We start from the raw sequence: 16,812 nt of genomic DNA on the forward strand, positions 1-16,812 counted from the left end.
TTATCTGAATATTGCATGATTTCAGAGAGTATTGAACTTTGGGCCTACAGTTGCTGTAATGTCTGCAAAAGGAGCACTTTGAGTAAGCTCAATAACCAACTGTTTCTTTAGAACAAGAAAGATGTAAAACTTGGCTGCAGCTTCTTTCCGGTTGTTTTTCTGACAGAGCTCCAGTAAACTGAAAGAATTCACTCCTGATTTGTTCATGTGCTGTATAAGGGGGGGGGGGAAAAAAGAAAAAAGAAAATCAGTTAGGTCAGCTTAACTGCCAATAAAACCAGATCCCATCAAGTTTGAACTGAAGAGTACTTCTGCTCAGAGTGAATATTTTCCGGTTGAAGGCCTTGAATAGTATCTTATCTTGGCATTTACATTTATATAGTGGCTCTTAACATTTTATTGCCATAATATTGCTACCACCTACATATGTTACAAAAATTTACATGCCTGCAATTCCACTGAATTCAGTGAAACTGTACTGAGGCATACAATGAAGCATATCTGTAATGATTTTCATGATTGAAAACAATAAAAATCATTCCATACCCTGTTCTTTGAATAGAGAATACCAGCTATATCATAGACAAATTAATTCAGAGCTAACTAATTATTCCTATTGTTTGTTTTTAAATGGCTACACATAAATGTAAGTATTTATTTAGGGGTATTACACACAACCTGTTAAAAGTGTTAACATAAAATAACTAAAAGAACAAGAAGGTTGCAAAGTCAACCTCCAACACTAGGGACAAGCTAGACTGAGAGCAAAGTTTGGTGAACTTTGCTTTGGCAGAAGTTCCAACCTAAATGTTCCCCACATCCCCATTCGCATGTTCTGATTTCCGTATTTTCCTTCCTCGATCGTTTGTTCAGCCATGAGGTACGTTAGATTAGAGAACTGCCCTGGGTGAAAATAACTTTTTGGCATTTTTTTCCCCCTTTTTTCCCAACCAGACCAATGCTGAACCACCAGAATGCTTGCACTGGCCAAAGGGAGGGAACAGGAACATGCAGATGTGGGCAAGAATTTAGACATTCAGCATCATGACAGCCTGTGCTGGCTGCAGTGTAAGCCTGTCACAAATTTGTGCATATGGCATACAGTATCATACATTACAGCTCCACCAATTTTGAAAGGATTTCTGCAAGAAAGGCAGAATAAGCCTTCCTGATGCAAAGGCTATCCTCATCGCTAAATTTCAAGTGGCTTGGAAGTGCTAGGGCATTAAAATCTCCTAAAGAATGGGTTACCAGATTTTTTTTTAATATAAGCATCACTCATTTCCGTAGCCTTAATCTCAGAAGCAGTTCAAACAGATGAAGAGCCCAATGCAGGCACCTGAGACTGGGCAAAACTCTAAGTAGCTAGGAATAGGGTTGTATAGAGATAGTCTAGAGACTACTCACAGCAGGAATAAAGCAAGGGCTTAGCATTACAGAAGACACTGCTGATAAAGTAAAAGTTCAGAAAAATTCTAGAAATTCCAGCAGGTGAGGGAAAGTGGAGCGCTCAATTCTGATTTCCTATATAAATTGCCTATATAAACACCCAGTAGAAGGCAATTATACATAGCGTTTGAAAAGCAACAATATCGTAAACTGTATAAATAAGCAGGAGATTTTCTGACACGGTCCAACCAAAATCAATGGCTATTTTTGGCATCTATTTACAATGTCCAACATTGATACCTGTAATGTTTTTAGTAACTGACGAGTTCTTTTGCTCCACCTTTTTTCTTCTCTGTCTTTATTGTTCCTTATTAGCTCCTTGATAGGAAATATAACAATGTTAGATAGCATGTATAAAAAGTCATACACAAAGATGATAAAAAAGGACAAGTGTTCTAGCTTAACTGAAAATCCAACTGAAGCTAGACATTTTGGTGGCTATATATAGGGTATCTGGGACTTTTGACACCTCTACACTTATAGCAGGCTTTGTGGAACTGAGAGAAAAAGAGTGTTAACTAGGTTCTTCCCTCCGCAAAAAGAGAGGCAGATCAGATGTAACAACATGTTATAGACTATGAAAATGGTCCCACTGAGCCTTATGAAGGCAGCTTCACAGTAAGACACTCTTGTGTGTGACTAGGGTTACTGTAACATTAGAACTAGCCAGGAGCCAAAATGGGTGTTCAAAATTTCAGCTTCATATTTTAGACTTCTAACCTATGAAGTTGACAGGACAAGATTACACATGGGTCAAAGTTTTTAAGTTTCCTCATAACCACTAAGTTCACAAACTGTTTCCTTTTTACGTGGAAGCACAGTCTTTAAATAGAAGTCTGCCGTTTTCCTCGCAGACTCTATAACCTTTAAACAGGGGAATATATATATCCCTGACTATCAAGCTATCAATGCTTTTGATTGGCAAAATATATATTAAAGAGTATATTAATACATTGAAATTCACAGTAAGTTCATGAAATTATCATTTTCGTGTTTTTTAATATTTCTGTGAAAGAATGCCATTCTGCTGTGAAGTTAAGTTGCCAGCTTCTAGTATACATACATTTGTTAACTCCGCTTGCTTTATTTCAGCTTCTTGTCCCAGTGATGTATTCACCAATGAAGAGCTCTCAGACAAAGCAGTTCTACCCTGCTATTGGAATAGGAAGGATGATCAGTTGGCATTAGCAGTCATGCACACAATCTCATTCTCAATTACATAATTCTGCTCCAAAAATTTATTATAATAAATGTTTTCCAAAATTATTTAAGAGTTGATATTTCTGTCATATCTTTTCTCACATAGGAAGGGGCTTTGCTGTAGTATTCTTCCTATAGCTGGATCTACACCTATAGGTTCAATTCAGGTACAGACCCTACATTTTCTGTTACTGTTAGGTCCAATTTTGTCATTCTTTTTCAACCTTAAAGAGTCTTGTATTCGCTAAAGAATCTCCTTTTAAGATAACCTGAATAAAGATGGCAGAAATGGATAATTAATTATTACTTGAGTATTTGCTCAATTTGAGACACAAAAGAAAAATCTCATCCTTCATAAAGATGACAGTATTTATCTTTTCAGTACAAACAGGCTATACTTTATATTAAGGTTTCATTTAGAATTAGTTTATAAGATGTTAATAAGTGATTAATAGATATTTTAATTAATAATCTGTTGTGAGAGTCTGCCAAGGTGCTTATAAAGAAAAATTTCATGACACAAGCCACTTAATGTTATATCAGCTGTCTCTGTAACATGCTTTTCAAACATATATTAATAATTTCTTAGCTTGTTATAAATGGAACCTTAACATAAAATGAAACCAACAAATACGTTTAGTTCTCTAAAATTTACGGAAACTGCTCACTATAGTTTCATCCAGATTATCATCAATTTCATTTTTGCTATTCTTTGATGCCAACATAAATGAATCATTTCTAATTTTTTTCTCAGTCTCTGAATGATCTGACTCCTGTAGGTAACTTGGCTCTTCAATTATCAGCATCTCTGTATTAACAAAAAAAAAAACAAAAAACAAAAAACCAAGGTTTGAGAGGAAGTTATGGTTAATCTCTGTCCTTAAAAAAAGCTTTGAAAAACAAAACCACACCCCAGTCTAGAAAACTCAAGAAGAGTGCTAAGTAGAATAAATATCATTCCCAATAGGACTACAGAAGGAGAACCTTTCAAGACCGCTTTTCCTGTAAGCATCTAAGAGTTGACCTTTACAGACTTGTAGGAGGTGGTTTCACTGATTAACTTCTGAGCTGGTCATGCAGATTATTTTCCTAGCTGAATAAAAGAGTGAAAGTGGATAAATCACCTTAGCAGACCATCTAAAATGGAACATTTCTTCTTGCTCGATATTAACCAAAACATGATCTTCAAGGTAGTAACAGAAATTATTTGGAGAATTGGGAGAATTCTCTGAATTTGGAGAACAATTTGAATAAATTCAGAATAAATGGGAAGCCTGTTTTTTAACAAACCTCTAGTTTGGGAGTCAATTGGAGAAACAAAAGGAAAACCCTAAAATACCTCCTTATGCCACAAGAGAGAAAAAGTCTTGCCTCATTTGTGATGTAAGGAGCAAAAGAAAAGTACTTATAAAAAAAAAATCTATTTTTCTTTTTACATTTAATGTAGCCAATTTTCTTAACATTTGAAACTTTTTGACCTTGACTTGTAGACTACTGTACACACTGTGTGTGTGTGTCTCAAATGTTATATAAAATAGATTTTAAACACTTCCTAATGGCTAATTCTACAGAGACAGAATTAAAATGTCACCTTTCGTATCTTGTCCTTTTCTTGTTTCTTCCATTTCAGACTCCATCGGTATTCCATTTCTTTCCATCTTGAATCTGTGATACTTGAAGCAGTTTGCAAACAACTGAAAACAATCATTTATTATTTTTATTTTATCATTTATTATTTATTATATTTTTTTGTTCTCAGAATATACCTTTAGACTATTGACAAGCATTAAAACAAAGGAATGAACAGGAGCTGTATATTGATAACTGCAATCTAGAATTTAGAGATTTGGATTAAATCTTTCAGAAAATCTGCAATTTTTTGAAGTAATAGCCTTTTGCAGCTTGATAGTGAAGTCAATGAAGAAATGTCTTAGTCACACCTTGGACCATTTTTCCTCTAAGACAACCAATAAGAAGGGATGAAAGAGAAAAATCTGCAATTTGTGTTTGAATTTCTCTCTGCATCTGCTGTTGTGTTCATCCTCATAAATAACAAGTTGTAGTTCTGCACCTCAGCTCAGAGAAGTGAAGGGGTACTGTTCTAACGAATATGCAGGACTGTTCCTGTGGACACCCTGCCTCCTAGATCTCTCAAAGAAGCTATACAGCCAAAGAAACATCGTGCAATTAACATAAGACTGCTGTAAAACAGTTTACTCCGTTTCTTTCAGTATCATCTTGTACATATGTTGATCCCTTCTTTCTTTATCTCATCATAAGCTGTAAACTTATAGCTTCTTTGAATGATCTGTCAAATAATATGTAGGGACATGAGAGGCTTTGGTAGATCATATTCCCATGAAACAAATGTATCTTTCCTGCAGAGAAGAACAATAAGGACCAAACTGTCAAAAAAAGCGTGGTCTGGCTCATGCTTCCAGCCAAAATGATACAGTGATCAGGAGCATCTTGGCTCTCTGAAAAGCAAACTCCCTTGACTTCTGCTGAGCTGGAAGCTTAATCTTCCATTAGGAAAGTAAAAAACAATTTGGCATACCATCTTTCCAAAGTCATTAATCATATGATCATAATGTTTAAGCCTTATGTGACTTTAAAGTAAATGCTAAAGAAAGTAACTTTAAAGTAAATGCAAAAAAAAAAAAAAAAAAAAGGTACAATGCTGATTACAGAGCAGAAACCAAAAAATTAGAAAGTATAAAAGATATTGACAGAAATCAGGAAAATTGTGCATAAATGTACAATCACTCAGATGCCAATATGTAAAACAAAACATGTATTTTCAAGTTTCTGTGTCATTTTTTACTCATTCTTGCAGTGCTGGAGAGTGGAGTGCTGGAGATTAAAGACCTGAGTTCTGCATAAGGCCTTTTGGCTGAAGCAATTAATTATGAATACACTTACAATCATCAGGTGTCCAGTGAGCTGTAATGCAGAACAATACTTATAATGATGGTTTGCACCTGCAGTTTACTAGGAATTCACATGAAACCAACTCTGCAAAATCTCTTATAATTAGATCCTAAATGTGCAATACTCCCAAAATTTATACAGTGGCATAAAAACCTACAAGGAATAAATCTTTACCATTTGTAGCTGAGCATGAATCAAAGGTTGTGCAGTGTGGGACAGAAGTGTATCCACTCCGCCTGACTTCTTCCACATCATTGTTTTTTTTGTTGGGGGTGCAAGGTCTAACGTAGCAAGAATGTCCGTGAAGTTGTTAAGCTGGTTGTATATAGCATTGCAGCTGAGCTCCTTGTCCGCATCCACAAGCAATTTCCTCTTTCTTTTATTTTTTTTCCTCTGGGTGATAACTAAGTAGAGCAAGTATTTTAAAAAAGGTATTGACCTCCTTCACTGATAGATATCTCTCTATAATGTAACTCAGCACTGGAGGCACTAAATAGCAGAAAAAGTAATCTCTAAAGAAACTTATTTAATTATCCCTTTTCCCCATATATTTAGTGTTTGGCATTACAATATCAAAAAATTCAACAGGAGTTGTTCATCCTTCCTATTTCTGATTTGGGCATTTTTTTTTTCAATAACTATTACATTATGAATATACACAAACGAGGTCCAAGGCACTGAAAAATTAAGCATGAAAAAAGCATTGTGAAATGATTGAACAGACTGATGATCTATTGAAAGACAGCACAAACTTGAAAATTAAAGTACAATGCATGGACCATTTCAACAAAAGTTTTTGTAATGTCTACTCTTTCATATATTCCTAATTAAGGAAGATGTATGAGTATTTTACTGAAGAAGCAGCAACATGATGATTTAATAAGAACATATGATGTACCAACAAGATTGAGTAAACTATCTTTAATCCATCAGGAAGTTAATTGTTCCAAGAATTATCAACATACTCAACAACCTTCATTATCTCATGATTCATAGCTGTATTCGTCATTTTAATCCTTTGGTATCGAATTAGGTAGGATTCACATAATAAACCAAAGAGAGAGGCAATCATTGGTTAGATATCCATATCTTCCTGAATATTATTTTGGCAGTCCAGAAAATGAAAGTATTCTAAGTATTAGTGTCAACAGGAACTTGTTTATGTGCTAACACCCGCCAATGTGATAGATGTATACTCACAGAAGAAAAGAAATATTTTTCTTTTTGGATCGTATGTTAGAAGTTCATGAAACAAATTTTACAAAGGCATGAAAGTTTAAGGTTGTTATTTTGCATATAAAAGATTGATGATGTGTCACTAGCAATGAAAGTTCCTCAGCTAAAAGTTCAGTAACACCCATGACTAGACTGGGTTTGCACTGCTGGCAGAACTGTAGAAGAGCAAAGCTTATCTTGGTATGTGGAGGAGACTGCAAATAGAGATTTGTGCAGATCAGATGAATAGCCTGATACTGGTTTTGTATAATAATTATCAGAAAAGAGAACTCTGACAGTAGGAGCAGATTAAATGTAAAATGAGAATATTCTGTGATGCAAATTTCTTTAGTAATAAGAAGTAAGAAAAGTAAGCCTACTAATGCAAACCATTAGCAAGAAACTAATCTAGTTCTGACCTGTATCATCAACAGGCTCAAGCACAAATCCTTCTTCTTTAGACAAAAGTGCTGTTTCATTCATTAGAGGACCTTTTTGAATCATGGCGTCTGCACCATTGGAATCCACTACAAGAAAACCCAGCAAATAACCCAAATGAAAAAAAAATTATAAGATGAAATAATTTCTTAGCCTTATGATATACGAGATTGGCATCAGACAAAAAAGATCAGAATTAGAAAACTATGATTTAATCTATAATCTCACAATTACTTTAACCAGCATTAACTGGCACTGCCAAACTAGCATAAAAGGAATGGGCAGTGCAAGGATGGACTAGTGCAATGAGAGGTGTCACTGTTTCTCTTTAATACTCCAGATTACGCAATTTAATGCAGCAGTGTAATCGTGATATAAGGATGTATGATACCAAAAAAAAGTTTTTCTTTCCAGAAACACTTTTTGAAAATTAATTTTCATTTCAACAACTTATTTTATCAATACCAAATCAAAATAGGACCAGCAACACCTTTATGAACTACTAAAATGTCATTTGTAGCTGAAATGTGGAGTCAGAAATAGTTGTAGATAAAGTTCAAAATCACGGAATACCCTTCTTCTGTTTCATTTCCCTCTACCAAAGCAATAGCACAGTCTAAGCAGCAGCATGGAACAACAGCATATTTAAAATACAGTTTATCATATAAAATGTTTCTATCCATGTCAAGCTACAAATCTAGAATTCCAAGGTCAAATTAAATTATACCTAAAATGGTGAATAAAGTATACTAGAAAAAAAACAATTTAACACAGGAAAAAGATATGATTCTTGTCAAACAAGGCTGATTGCAAGAAACTTTATGCAATACAGGAACAGAGGGTTCATTTAAGTAATGAGGAACAGAGATTCTACAAACTCACCGGCTGCACTGTTCTCTGGAAGATCTTGTGACAAAGGAAGTTCTTCCTCCATATCAAGAATGTCTTTAATTAGGCTATTTTTCTCATCTCTCAATAGAATTTCTTAAAAATAAAATGCCTAGTTTTATTCATTCTACGTTTTAGGAGTCATGAAATAACCTGATACAGCCATATGTTACTGCTTAAATATTAATTTTGTGCAAACAAAAAAGCTTAGCTTACACAAATGTGCAGCGATATTACAACTGTTTTCATATAAAAAGGAGAACATTAGTCTTAATTTAGTTTTCTATCTTTTTCTTGAAAAGTGTGGTCACTGTTACTCTTTCAAAGGTATAAGTCTACAAAGGTATATGTAAATATTCTAAACCATAAAAATGTACACTCAGTTGCCTTTGTTATTATGATAATAAGAATAAAAATGCTGTAGTATATCACCTTTGAAAATATAAATTAAGCATTACATATAAATTGAATACATTTTATTCTAAACAACTGAAATGTGTTCTTTAATTCCATTTTAGCTGGGAATGTCTAAATGATCAGGAATTTAGTGACAAGTAGTAAAAAACAAAGTAAAGTACAAAAACAAACAAAAAAAGGAAATTTGTGTTTGAAAACAATCAATTTCATGTTTGTTTGCTTTCCTGTAAGAATAAAAATATTTGGAAAGAATCTAATTCTGTTTATTTGTGCTAAACCCTACCAATCATATCCCCAGCAGTCTCCTCATCTCCAAAACAATCATGCTCAAAGCAGTAAGTATCTTCACACAGTGCAGACTTGTCTCCATTTAGGCTTGCAGGGGTGTGATCAGCTAAGACACTATTACTGCTCATTACTATGCTGCCATCAAGGAAGCTATGTTGTCTTAGTGTATCTGGTTCCTCACCTGAATGAATACAGAATTTGTGATGATTCATCTGCATGAATACATGTGAAATATGTATTTATCCATTTCCTAATTTTCAAATAATTTAAGAAATGTTGTAAGATATTGCACACAGCAAACAAAATATTATAATAAACAATTTTAACTAATTCAATTAAAAAAAACAAATGTTGGGTTTGAGTCTCATTCTCTAATATCACATTATATTACTTCAGCAGAATACTGGACACAGAAATCTAAGCATGAGACTATATGATAGGCCAATCAACACAAACATGAAGTAAATGCATTTTTAATAAGAGCTTCTTCACATGTGGACATGACTCAGATTGTACAAAATTCTGCATAGAACACACACACTTTCCCTTATGGAATATTTCTAATTTCTCAACTTCTCTCACCAAAGTTTCTATCACAGAGAAGTATATTGCTTTCGTAATCCTCTGTAAGTGTGATGTCTTCAGCTCTGCTCTGATTCAAGGTAAAATGTTCAGCAACCTCAATGGCACTAATAAAAAAAAATATATACAAAATACAGTATGAACTGAAACCCATTGACCATTTAGCTGGAATGTGAAAAACGTTTTTCCAGACAGTCTTCAAACCTGATGTTTTACTGTAAAAAACAGAAAGACAGCTATGGTTTTCTATGGCATTGAAAGTACCCCAGCTGATCCTAACTTCTGTGGAGAAAGAACTGCCTCCCAAAGCTATTGGAATTCAAACCATTTCAGATTTTATTGATAAAATTCACTGCTTCGTATTTCCTCTAAAAGCTAAAAAACAGCACATGGAAAACAGATGCTACATATTCATTAAAACTGGTACCTCTAAGCTAGTAGGCAACTGCCTCCTTAGCTAGCCAAAAGTCCTAAGTAAACTCCAGTGTAAGCTGTACAGCGAACACCGAATCTGCAAGAGTCATAACAGCATGATAGATAGAGGGAGGTCCACGAGGGCGAGGAAGAGCATTTAGCTAAACAGACTTAGGAGTTATCTCCGCACCTGGAACGTCATGAATAAATTCTCCAGACAAACACTCAGAATGCAATCTCCTCAAGAAATCGTAGACATATTTATAAGCACTGAAGAAGCATCATCCATACTCCTCTCTCCATATTTCATATTTCTCCATTCTGTTTTGCCAGTAAACTTTGGCTTCTGTAAGTTTTACATATTCAAGCCCTACTATCTACCAGACACTTGTCACATAATAGGCATCTAATTTGTATAATGCCATCATCTGTAAATCAAACCCTACAGACCCTTTGGGTAGTCAAAAAAAAGCACACTTTCCAGAGTTGGCACGCTGAGCTATTTGAATAAATTGAAAAAATAATATTGCTTCTCCGCTGCAGTTACAAAATCCTAAAGACTTACAGATCCAATCAAACTTTATTTATGAAGCGGTACAGAGGAAACGTCTGTGAAAGTCCATTATCTTGGATCTTTCAGAGGACCTGAGCCATCTGAAATGTGTTTTGACCTGTTTTTTATTAGTTTTGCATTAATGCTGATGTATGTCAGAAAAGCCGAAGAAACACGTTGGCTTTTCATCAGGATCCAAGCATACTACCTCCTATAAAACACCAGGCCTCAAAGAGCAAGTGACCAGAAGATAAATCCAGTTACACAACGGAACAATGCAGCATTGCTAAGCTACCAACCAAGGGTTCCTTGCTCTTACAACAGAATTTATACCACCTTTTATATCTTCTCCTGAGGTCAGTAAGTTGTTTGCAGGCTTCACTTACACAATGTAAAATGTGAAAATCCTGAAGCCTAAGTTCAATACATGATTTTGTTATAAAGAACTTGTGCTGATTAAATGGACTTGGAGGAGCTCTACAAATGCACAATTCTTGTGATTGTTGCCTTGTAAACCTGATTGAGATTTTAGAACAATTTAGTTATCAAACCAAAATAACTCCATCTGAATTTGGATCCAATAACAATAAAGATATCTTTTACTTCTGAAAATGCTAAAATAATTTACAAAATATAGGGAAGCATTTACTTTAATTCAGGGAGTGGTGTTGCAAAATCATGAAATTCTTCAGGTAACGTAATGGACTGATAAGCAGCCTCAAAGTTCTCTTCTGGAAGGTCAACAAGTCCTAAAAGAAACACAAAACGTAACAAAATAAGTAGCAACAGAATAAAAGTAATGTTCTCCCAAGTACATATAGTAAAACTATAAACCTGTCAAGGTCTCTGCCATTATAAATAACAAAAGTAAAGCTTAGGTACTTTGTCAACAGGACTTCACAATGGAATGTACTTTGGAAGCCCTATTATTTACAGACAGATACAAAAGAGTAAGCTGCTGTTGAAAACTGCTACAGGCCCTGAAATGCTGTAAATACATTGAGTTTACCAACAGCTACTTAAAGCCCCTGGAAGATTCTTATAGCTGGTAGCTGGCCTAGAACCTTTCATGCAACTTCATTTGAGTTATTGTGTTTTCTTTTTCTCTCCAGTGTCTATATAATGCTATTCTCCAGAATCAAATAATTATGAAATAAGATCGCACATACTTTATAATCAGAGAATCATGCAACAATATAGCTTAGAAGGGCTCTCTGAAGGTTATCTAGTCCAATCTTTTGCTCAAAGCAGTTAATTTCAAAGTTAGATCGCTTTTCACTGTTTCTGATAATGGAGATTCCACAGCATCTCTGGACAATGTGTCTCAGTGTTTCACCACTTTTACTGTAAATTTTTTCCTCTTCTATCCAGCTGGAGTTTCACTTGCTGCAGTTGTGACCTTTGACTCTTGTCTTTGTACTGTGTGCGTGTATATAAGCTACTATAATACCTATTAAAAATAAATAGTACTACATAATTTTATCAGGCGTTAGCTCTAGAGATTTCAAAATGTTTACAAATATTACCTAATTAATCATTATCATATTCATGAAAATGATGTATAATAGGTCACAAAGAAAATTAAGAAGTCTAAGTCAATAGAAGCTGGAGTTCTTCTGTTCTTAGCCTTCTTTCCTAACCTCTAGGCAGCAGTGTCTCCCTGTTTGTTGCCTAAATAGGAAAAACATGTAGCTGTCTTGAAATGGATATAGTCGTCTCTATTCCCTTTTTGCTGGCTATATGGCTACAGCACCAAACACACTGTCAGATTTGGCACTAACACGTTGGTAGATGTTGTTGGTGTCATCAGAAATGAAAACTAATTATCTAGCAACAGAGGATGAATTTAAGTTTCTTCTTTTAAGACTGCTTAAGATATTGCTTCTTTTAAAAGAGTGAAATTACATCAAATTAAGTTAGATTAAACATTGGTAGTAGGCACCAGCGAGTTCAATTTCCACTGGGATCAATAATGTGTCTTTAACAGAAATGTCCAAAATTAAATTTAAAGACAAGATCTATAAAGGACACGGATGGAAAAATGCAGAATGTATACGCACCTGGACGAAAGGCTGTCTTCATTTTTGTCAAAGCTTCACTACAGTCCGCCAAGAGGTACTTTGCTTTCCTGTGGTAGATTCGCACCACTCCTAAGAGTAAGTGTCCAGAGGTCCGCAGAGCAATTGCAAACTTTGATGATTCAAAAAAATTGTTCGAGAGTTAATATTTTTGACAAAACCGTTAAAATGAAAGTATTACACAAAGTAGTAACAGAGTTACAGTAAATTACACTGTCACAGAGCTGGGAACTTCCAGTTATTTCTGTTCCTAAACATTACCATATTGAAGCTGAAGTCGGAAGCTGATGCTCGCTCTTTATCTAAAACATCTCAGCTCAGTATAACAATACGACACATGCTGAAGAGCAAAACAGCTGCACATATCCTAGTATTTGCCACTTTGGTTATTTTAAGTGGGCAGACGCTGTACCAGCTATGCATTTAATAATGCAAAGTCTTCCTGCAGCAAGAAAATGCTAGATGGTCATTCTGATGCTAGAGGGGACAACATCCAAAGGAAAGACTATTACATCTTGGAAAATACTTATAAATAATAATACTAAGATCACTTTAACAAAGTTCACTTACTCATAACCCACAAAAGACAGACAATGAAATTCAGACCACCAACTACTGAGCAGGTATTTTCATGGAAAAAAATCTGCTCGTACTAGCAGAAAGCCTTGGATCTCCTAACCCATTGATTAGTGACAGCGCAAAATGTTCCAGAGGATGCAGTTAAAACAGAGGGGCCAAGGACTGAATGAGTCATGGATACTTAACAACTGGCTCCATCTGTGCTTACTTCAGCCATACCTTATCTGGGATACACAGAGGACTTCAGCCTCCAGGACTGCTAATACACAGCCTTTCATACGCATTAAGTATGCTTAATTATATATTTATCTACTTACACCTGGGGACCCGGGAGAAGTCCACTGAAAGTGGAAGGATAGTTATGATAGGTTAAAGATTAGTTAGAAGAATAGCAAAAATATTCTCCTCAAATGCTCTGTGTACAATTTTTGGTAATTTTCATAGTCCCTTTACTTTGGTTAAGCAGCCGACTCTTCAATCTTTTTGAGGCAATTTCCCCAAATATTGGCAATTCCCAAATTATTTTGAACAATACCTGTCGCTAGTACTCAAAATCTCTGAAGAAAGACCAACGTTACCACAGGAAACCGATGAGCTCATGTCATTTTATGGACCAAGTGAAACCTGCTTACTGTGATCGCCTGGGCAAGCAGCCGTATATAGGAAAATATATTTGAATGTTTTTTGGTAAAATTTTCTTATAGTGTACACGAATGCATCCCACAGATCTCCAAGGGCAAAATAACAAGTAAAAGATTTATATTACTATAATTTAATAGGACAGAGATTTTATCTGAGTGAGAGCTGAATAAAATCACAATAGGACTTTGCCTCACATGACCTTGAAACAGTCACAAATATGTCTTAGAAAACCAATTTTTACAACAGAAAGAACCTTGTTCAATATATAGACTTCTACACCAGACCCTACCAGAAGACACCTCCTTATTTAATAACGTACCTTTGGTGAGATGATCTTCCTGACAGTAGTCTCTAAATTGCACTCAAATATATGGGCTTTGGTGAGCTTCTTCTCCCAGTGGGCAGCAAGCCATATTTTGGCCAGGGGCCCACGCTTGTTCACAAATAAGTGCATATAGAACATGATGGCCACGCCAAGGCTCGTGGGTCACCGGCGCCACCACGTCCTTGGGGCTCTTCCCTTCTTCTCTGCTGAGGGGGCAGAAAGCGGGGTGAAGAGGCAGCGGGTAGTTAGTGGGGGCAGGGAGACGCTGAGGGGGCAGCGGAGTACTTAGGGCGGCGCTGAGGGGAGGGGGTACCTGGTGTGGTGCTGAGGCGATGGGGGTACCTGGTGTGGTGCTGAGGGGAGGGGGGTACTTAGGGTGGTGCTGAGGGGAGGGGGCGTATCTGGTGTGGTGCTGAGGCGATGGGCGTACCCGGTCTGGCACTGAGGCGATGGGGGTACCTGGTGTGGTGCTGAGGCGATGGGGGTACCTGGCGCTGAGGGGATGGGGGTAGCTGGTGTGGTGCTGAGGGGAGGGGGGGGACCTGGCGCTGAGGCGATGGGGTTACCTGGCGCGGTGCTGAGGCGATGGGGGTACCTGGCACTGAGGCGATGGGGGTACCTGGCGCTGCGCTGAGGCAATGGGGGTACCTGGTGTGGCACTGAGGGGAGGGGGGTACCTGGCGCTGAGGCGATGGGGGTACCTGGTGTGGCACTGAGGGGAGGGGGGTACCTGGCACTGAGGTGATGGGGGGACCTGGTACGGCGCTGAGGCGATGGGGGTACCTGGTGTGGTGCTGAGGTGATGGGGGTACCTGGCGCTGAGGCGATGGGCGTACCTGGTGTAGGTGCTGAGGGGAGGGGGGTACCTGGTGCTGAGGCGATGGGCGTACCTGGTGTAGGTGCTGAGGGGAGGGGGGTACCTGGTGCTGAGGCGATGGGGGTACCTGGTGTAGGTGCTGAGGCGATGGGGGTACCTGGTGTGGCACTGAGGCGATGGGGGTACCTGGCACTGAGGCGCTGGCGGCACCTAGTGTGGCGCTGAGGGAGCGGGGTACCTGGCGCGGTGCTGAGGGGATGGGTGTACCTTGGGCGGCCCTGGTAGGGGGGTACCTACCGCGGCACTGGGGTGGCGGGGGGGCTCAGCGCAGCGCTGGGGGCAGACAGGCGGCAGGGGCGCAGCGTGCTCCCCCGCGGACCTAGGCGGCTGCTCCCGGGCCGGGCAGCGCTGCGTCCCTCGGGCAGAGCCATGTCCCCCAGGCCGGACCGGACCGGACCACTCCAGAACCGTTGCCCGGCATCGATCACCAGCACCGAAGGAGGCAGACCCGAGCCCCGCCGTCCTGTGCGTGGGGCACAGCCGGCACGCTGAGCACCGGGCTGGCTCCCAGCGGGGTCCCAGACCCCCTGTCCACCCACGGCTCGGCCCACGAGCGTGGCCACGCAGCAGGCCCGGACGCCGGTTTTCGCTGCCCCGCAGCACCCCAGCGCGTTTTGCAGCGGGGAGCAGCCACAGCGCTGGCTGCTGCCTTTGAAGGTCGCCCTGCTGGGAGGGACACGGCTGCTCTCCACTGATGTCCTAGCAGGCTGCAGGCCCCGTGGGCCCTCTCTGGGAGAGGGTGTCATGGCTTCGAGCCCGGCTAGCAGCCCCTGGGGACCCGGGGACTGCCCTGCGGTGGCTCGGTTTGCGTTGGTGTTGGTCCATGGTAATATCTCCATATAACCGAACCCCCATTCCTTCCCGGAGCCACCCGAGGACCACGCCGGCATCTCAAGGAGCACTACACGGCTTGGCTCGGCTCACGTGCCTGCAAACAGCTGTGATGCAGGGCACTTACCCAGCTCTGCTCCCAACCTCTTTCAACCTCGGTCCTTTAAGAGGCTGGTTGAAAGGAACCACTCCTCCTTTCCAAGTAAGCAGGCCCGGCGTAGCTCTGAGCACTTCACATAAAATGGTGCAGGTGAAGGAAACCTGCAGAAGGAAAAAAATGAGCTTAAGACCTGAGCTCTTTGCAGAGGGAAGAGGCTAAAGGTGGGCAGCACCCAGCCCACGCCAGCTGGCTGGGACCACACAGAGGCAGTCGGTGCATTTGCACACGCTGGGGCATTTACATATCACCGGCAGACAAAAATGTTTCCCAGCCCCGTGCCCCCTGCTCTCTGCGCCTCGCTTTACCGCAGGCAGAGCTCAGAGAGTCTCCTGGTGCTTCCAAGCCCTGGCCCAGCGCATCAGCTGCTGCCGTATCGCCAGGCACACGTCCCCACTCGCGGTCTTCCCCGTCTCCCTGGCGGCCCACTGCTAGCCGGAGATAATCAGGCCCCAGTTATCACTGGGAAGCTTTGCGCCCTTTCCCCGCGCAGTGCCGGGGCTGCTCTCGCCGGCAGGCCGGGCAGAGCAGCTCCGTGCCTGGCGCGCGCTGGGAGCACTGGGTGCTGGGGCCTGGCCGTGCCGGGAGGCGAGATGCTCCTCCGCGAGCCGAGGCCTCTCCTTGCCTCTGCGGAAAGCCTCTGGCCGCCTCCCGAGCCGCTTGGCTGTTTTCCTCCCGAGCAAGCCCTGACCTCCGAGTCACCTTGAGCAGCGCCGGCTGCGGGCGTTCGCTCTGCCTCGGGATGCTGCGAACACTAAGGAGGCAGGAGCGAAACTCTCCCTCCGCGGCAGGGCTGGGGCAGTTGCAGCCAGGCACAGCCCAGCTTCCCTCAGCCTTGTCCTTTCCATGCTGGAAAAGGACGTGCTGGAGGGGCCAGAGCCGTGCGCGCGGCCTCCCCGGGGCCCAACACCCGCCGCCTCGCTCCCCTGCCCGCTCAGGGCTCCTGTT

General features: G+C 40.2%; 1 protein-coding gene across 1 annotated transcript; it reads right to left on the reverse strand.

Annotated features, from left to right (window-relative positions):
• On the reverse strand, positions 1–15,962 carry RAD21L1 (RAD21 cohesin complex component like 1). Its single transcript, XM_026107075.2, is given in 14 exon segments — positions 1–210; positions 1,690–1,767; positions 2,513–2,602; positions 3,318–3,457; positions 4,241–4,343; positions 5,755–5,984; positions 7,215–7,322; positions 8,116–8,217; positions 8,822–9,007; positions 9,409–9,515; positions 11,025–11,124; positions 12,436–12,565; positions 13,994–14,205; positions 15,835–15,962. Coding segments are annotated over 13 exon segments (1,728 nt in total). The 5' UTR covers positions 14,138–14,205; positions 15,835–15,962.
• Positions 15,963–16,812: the final 850 nt, after the last annotated feature.

Source organism: Dromaius novaehollandiae, chromosome 16, assembly GCF_036370855.1.
Source record: "Dromaius novaehollandiae isolate bDroNov1 chromosome 16, bDroNov1.hap1, whole genome shotgun sequence".
Taxonomy (NCBI): domain Eukaryota; kingdom Metazoa; phylum Chordata; class Aves; order Casuariiformes; family Dromaiidae; genus Dromaius; species Dromaius novaehollandiae.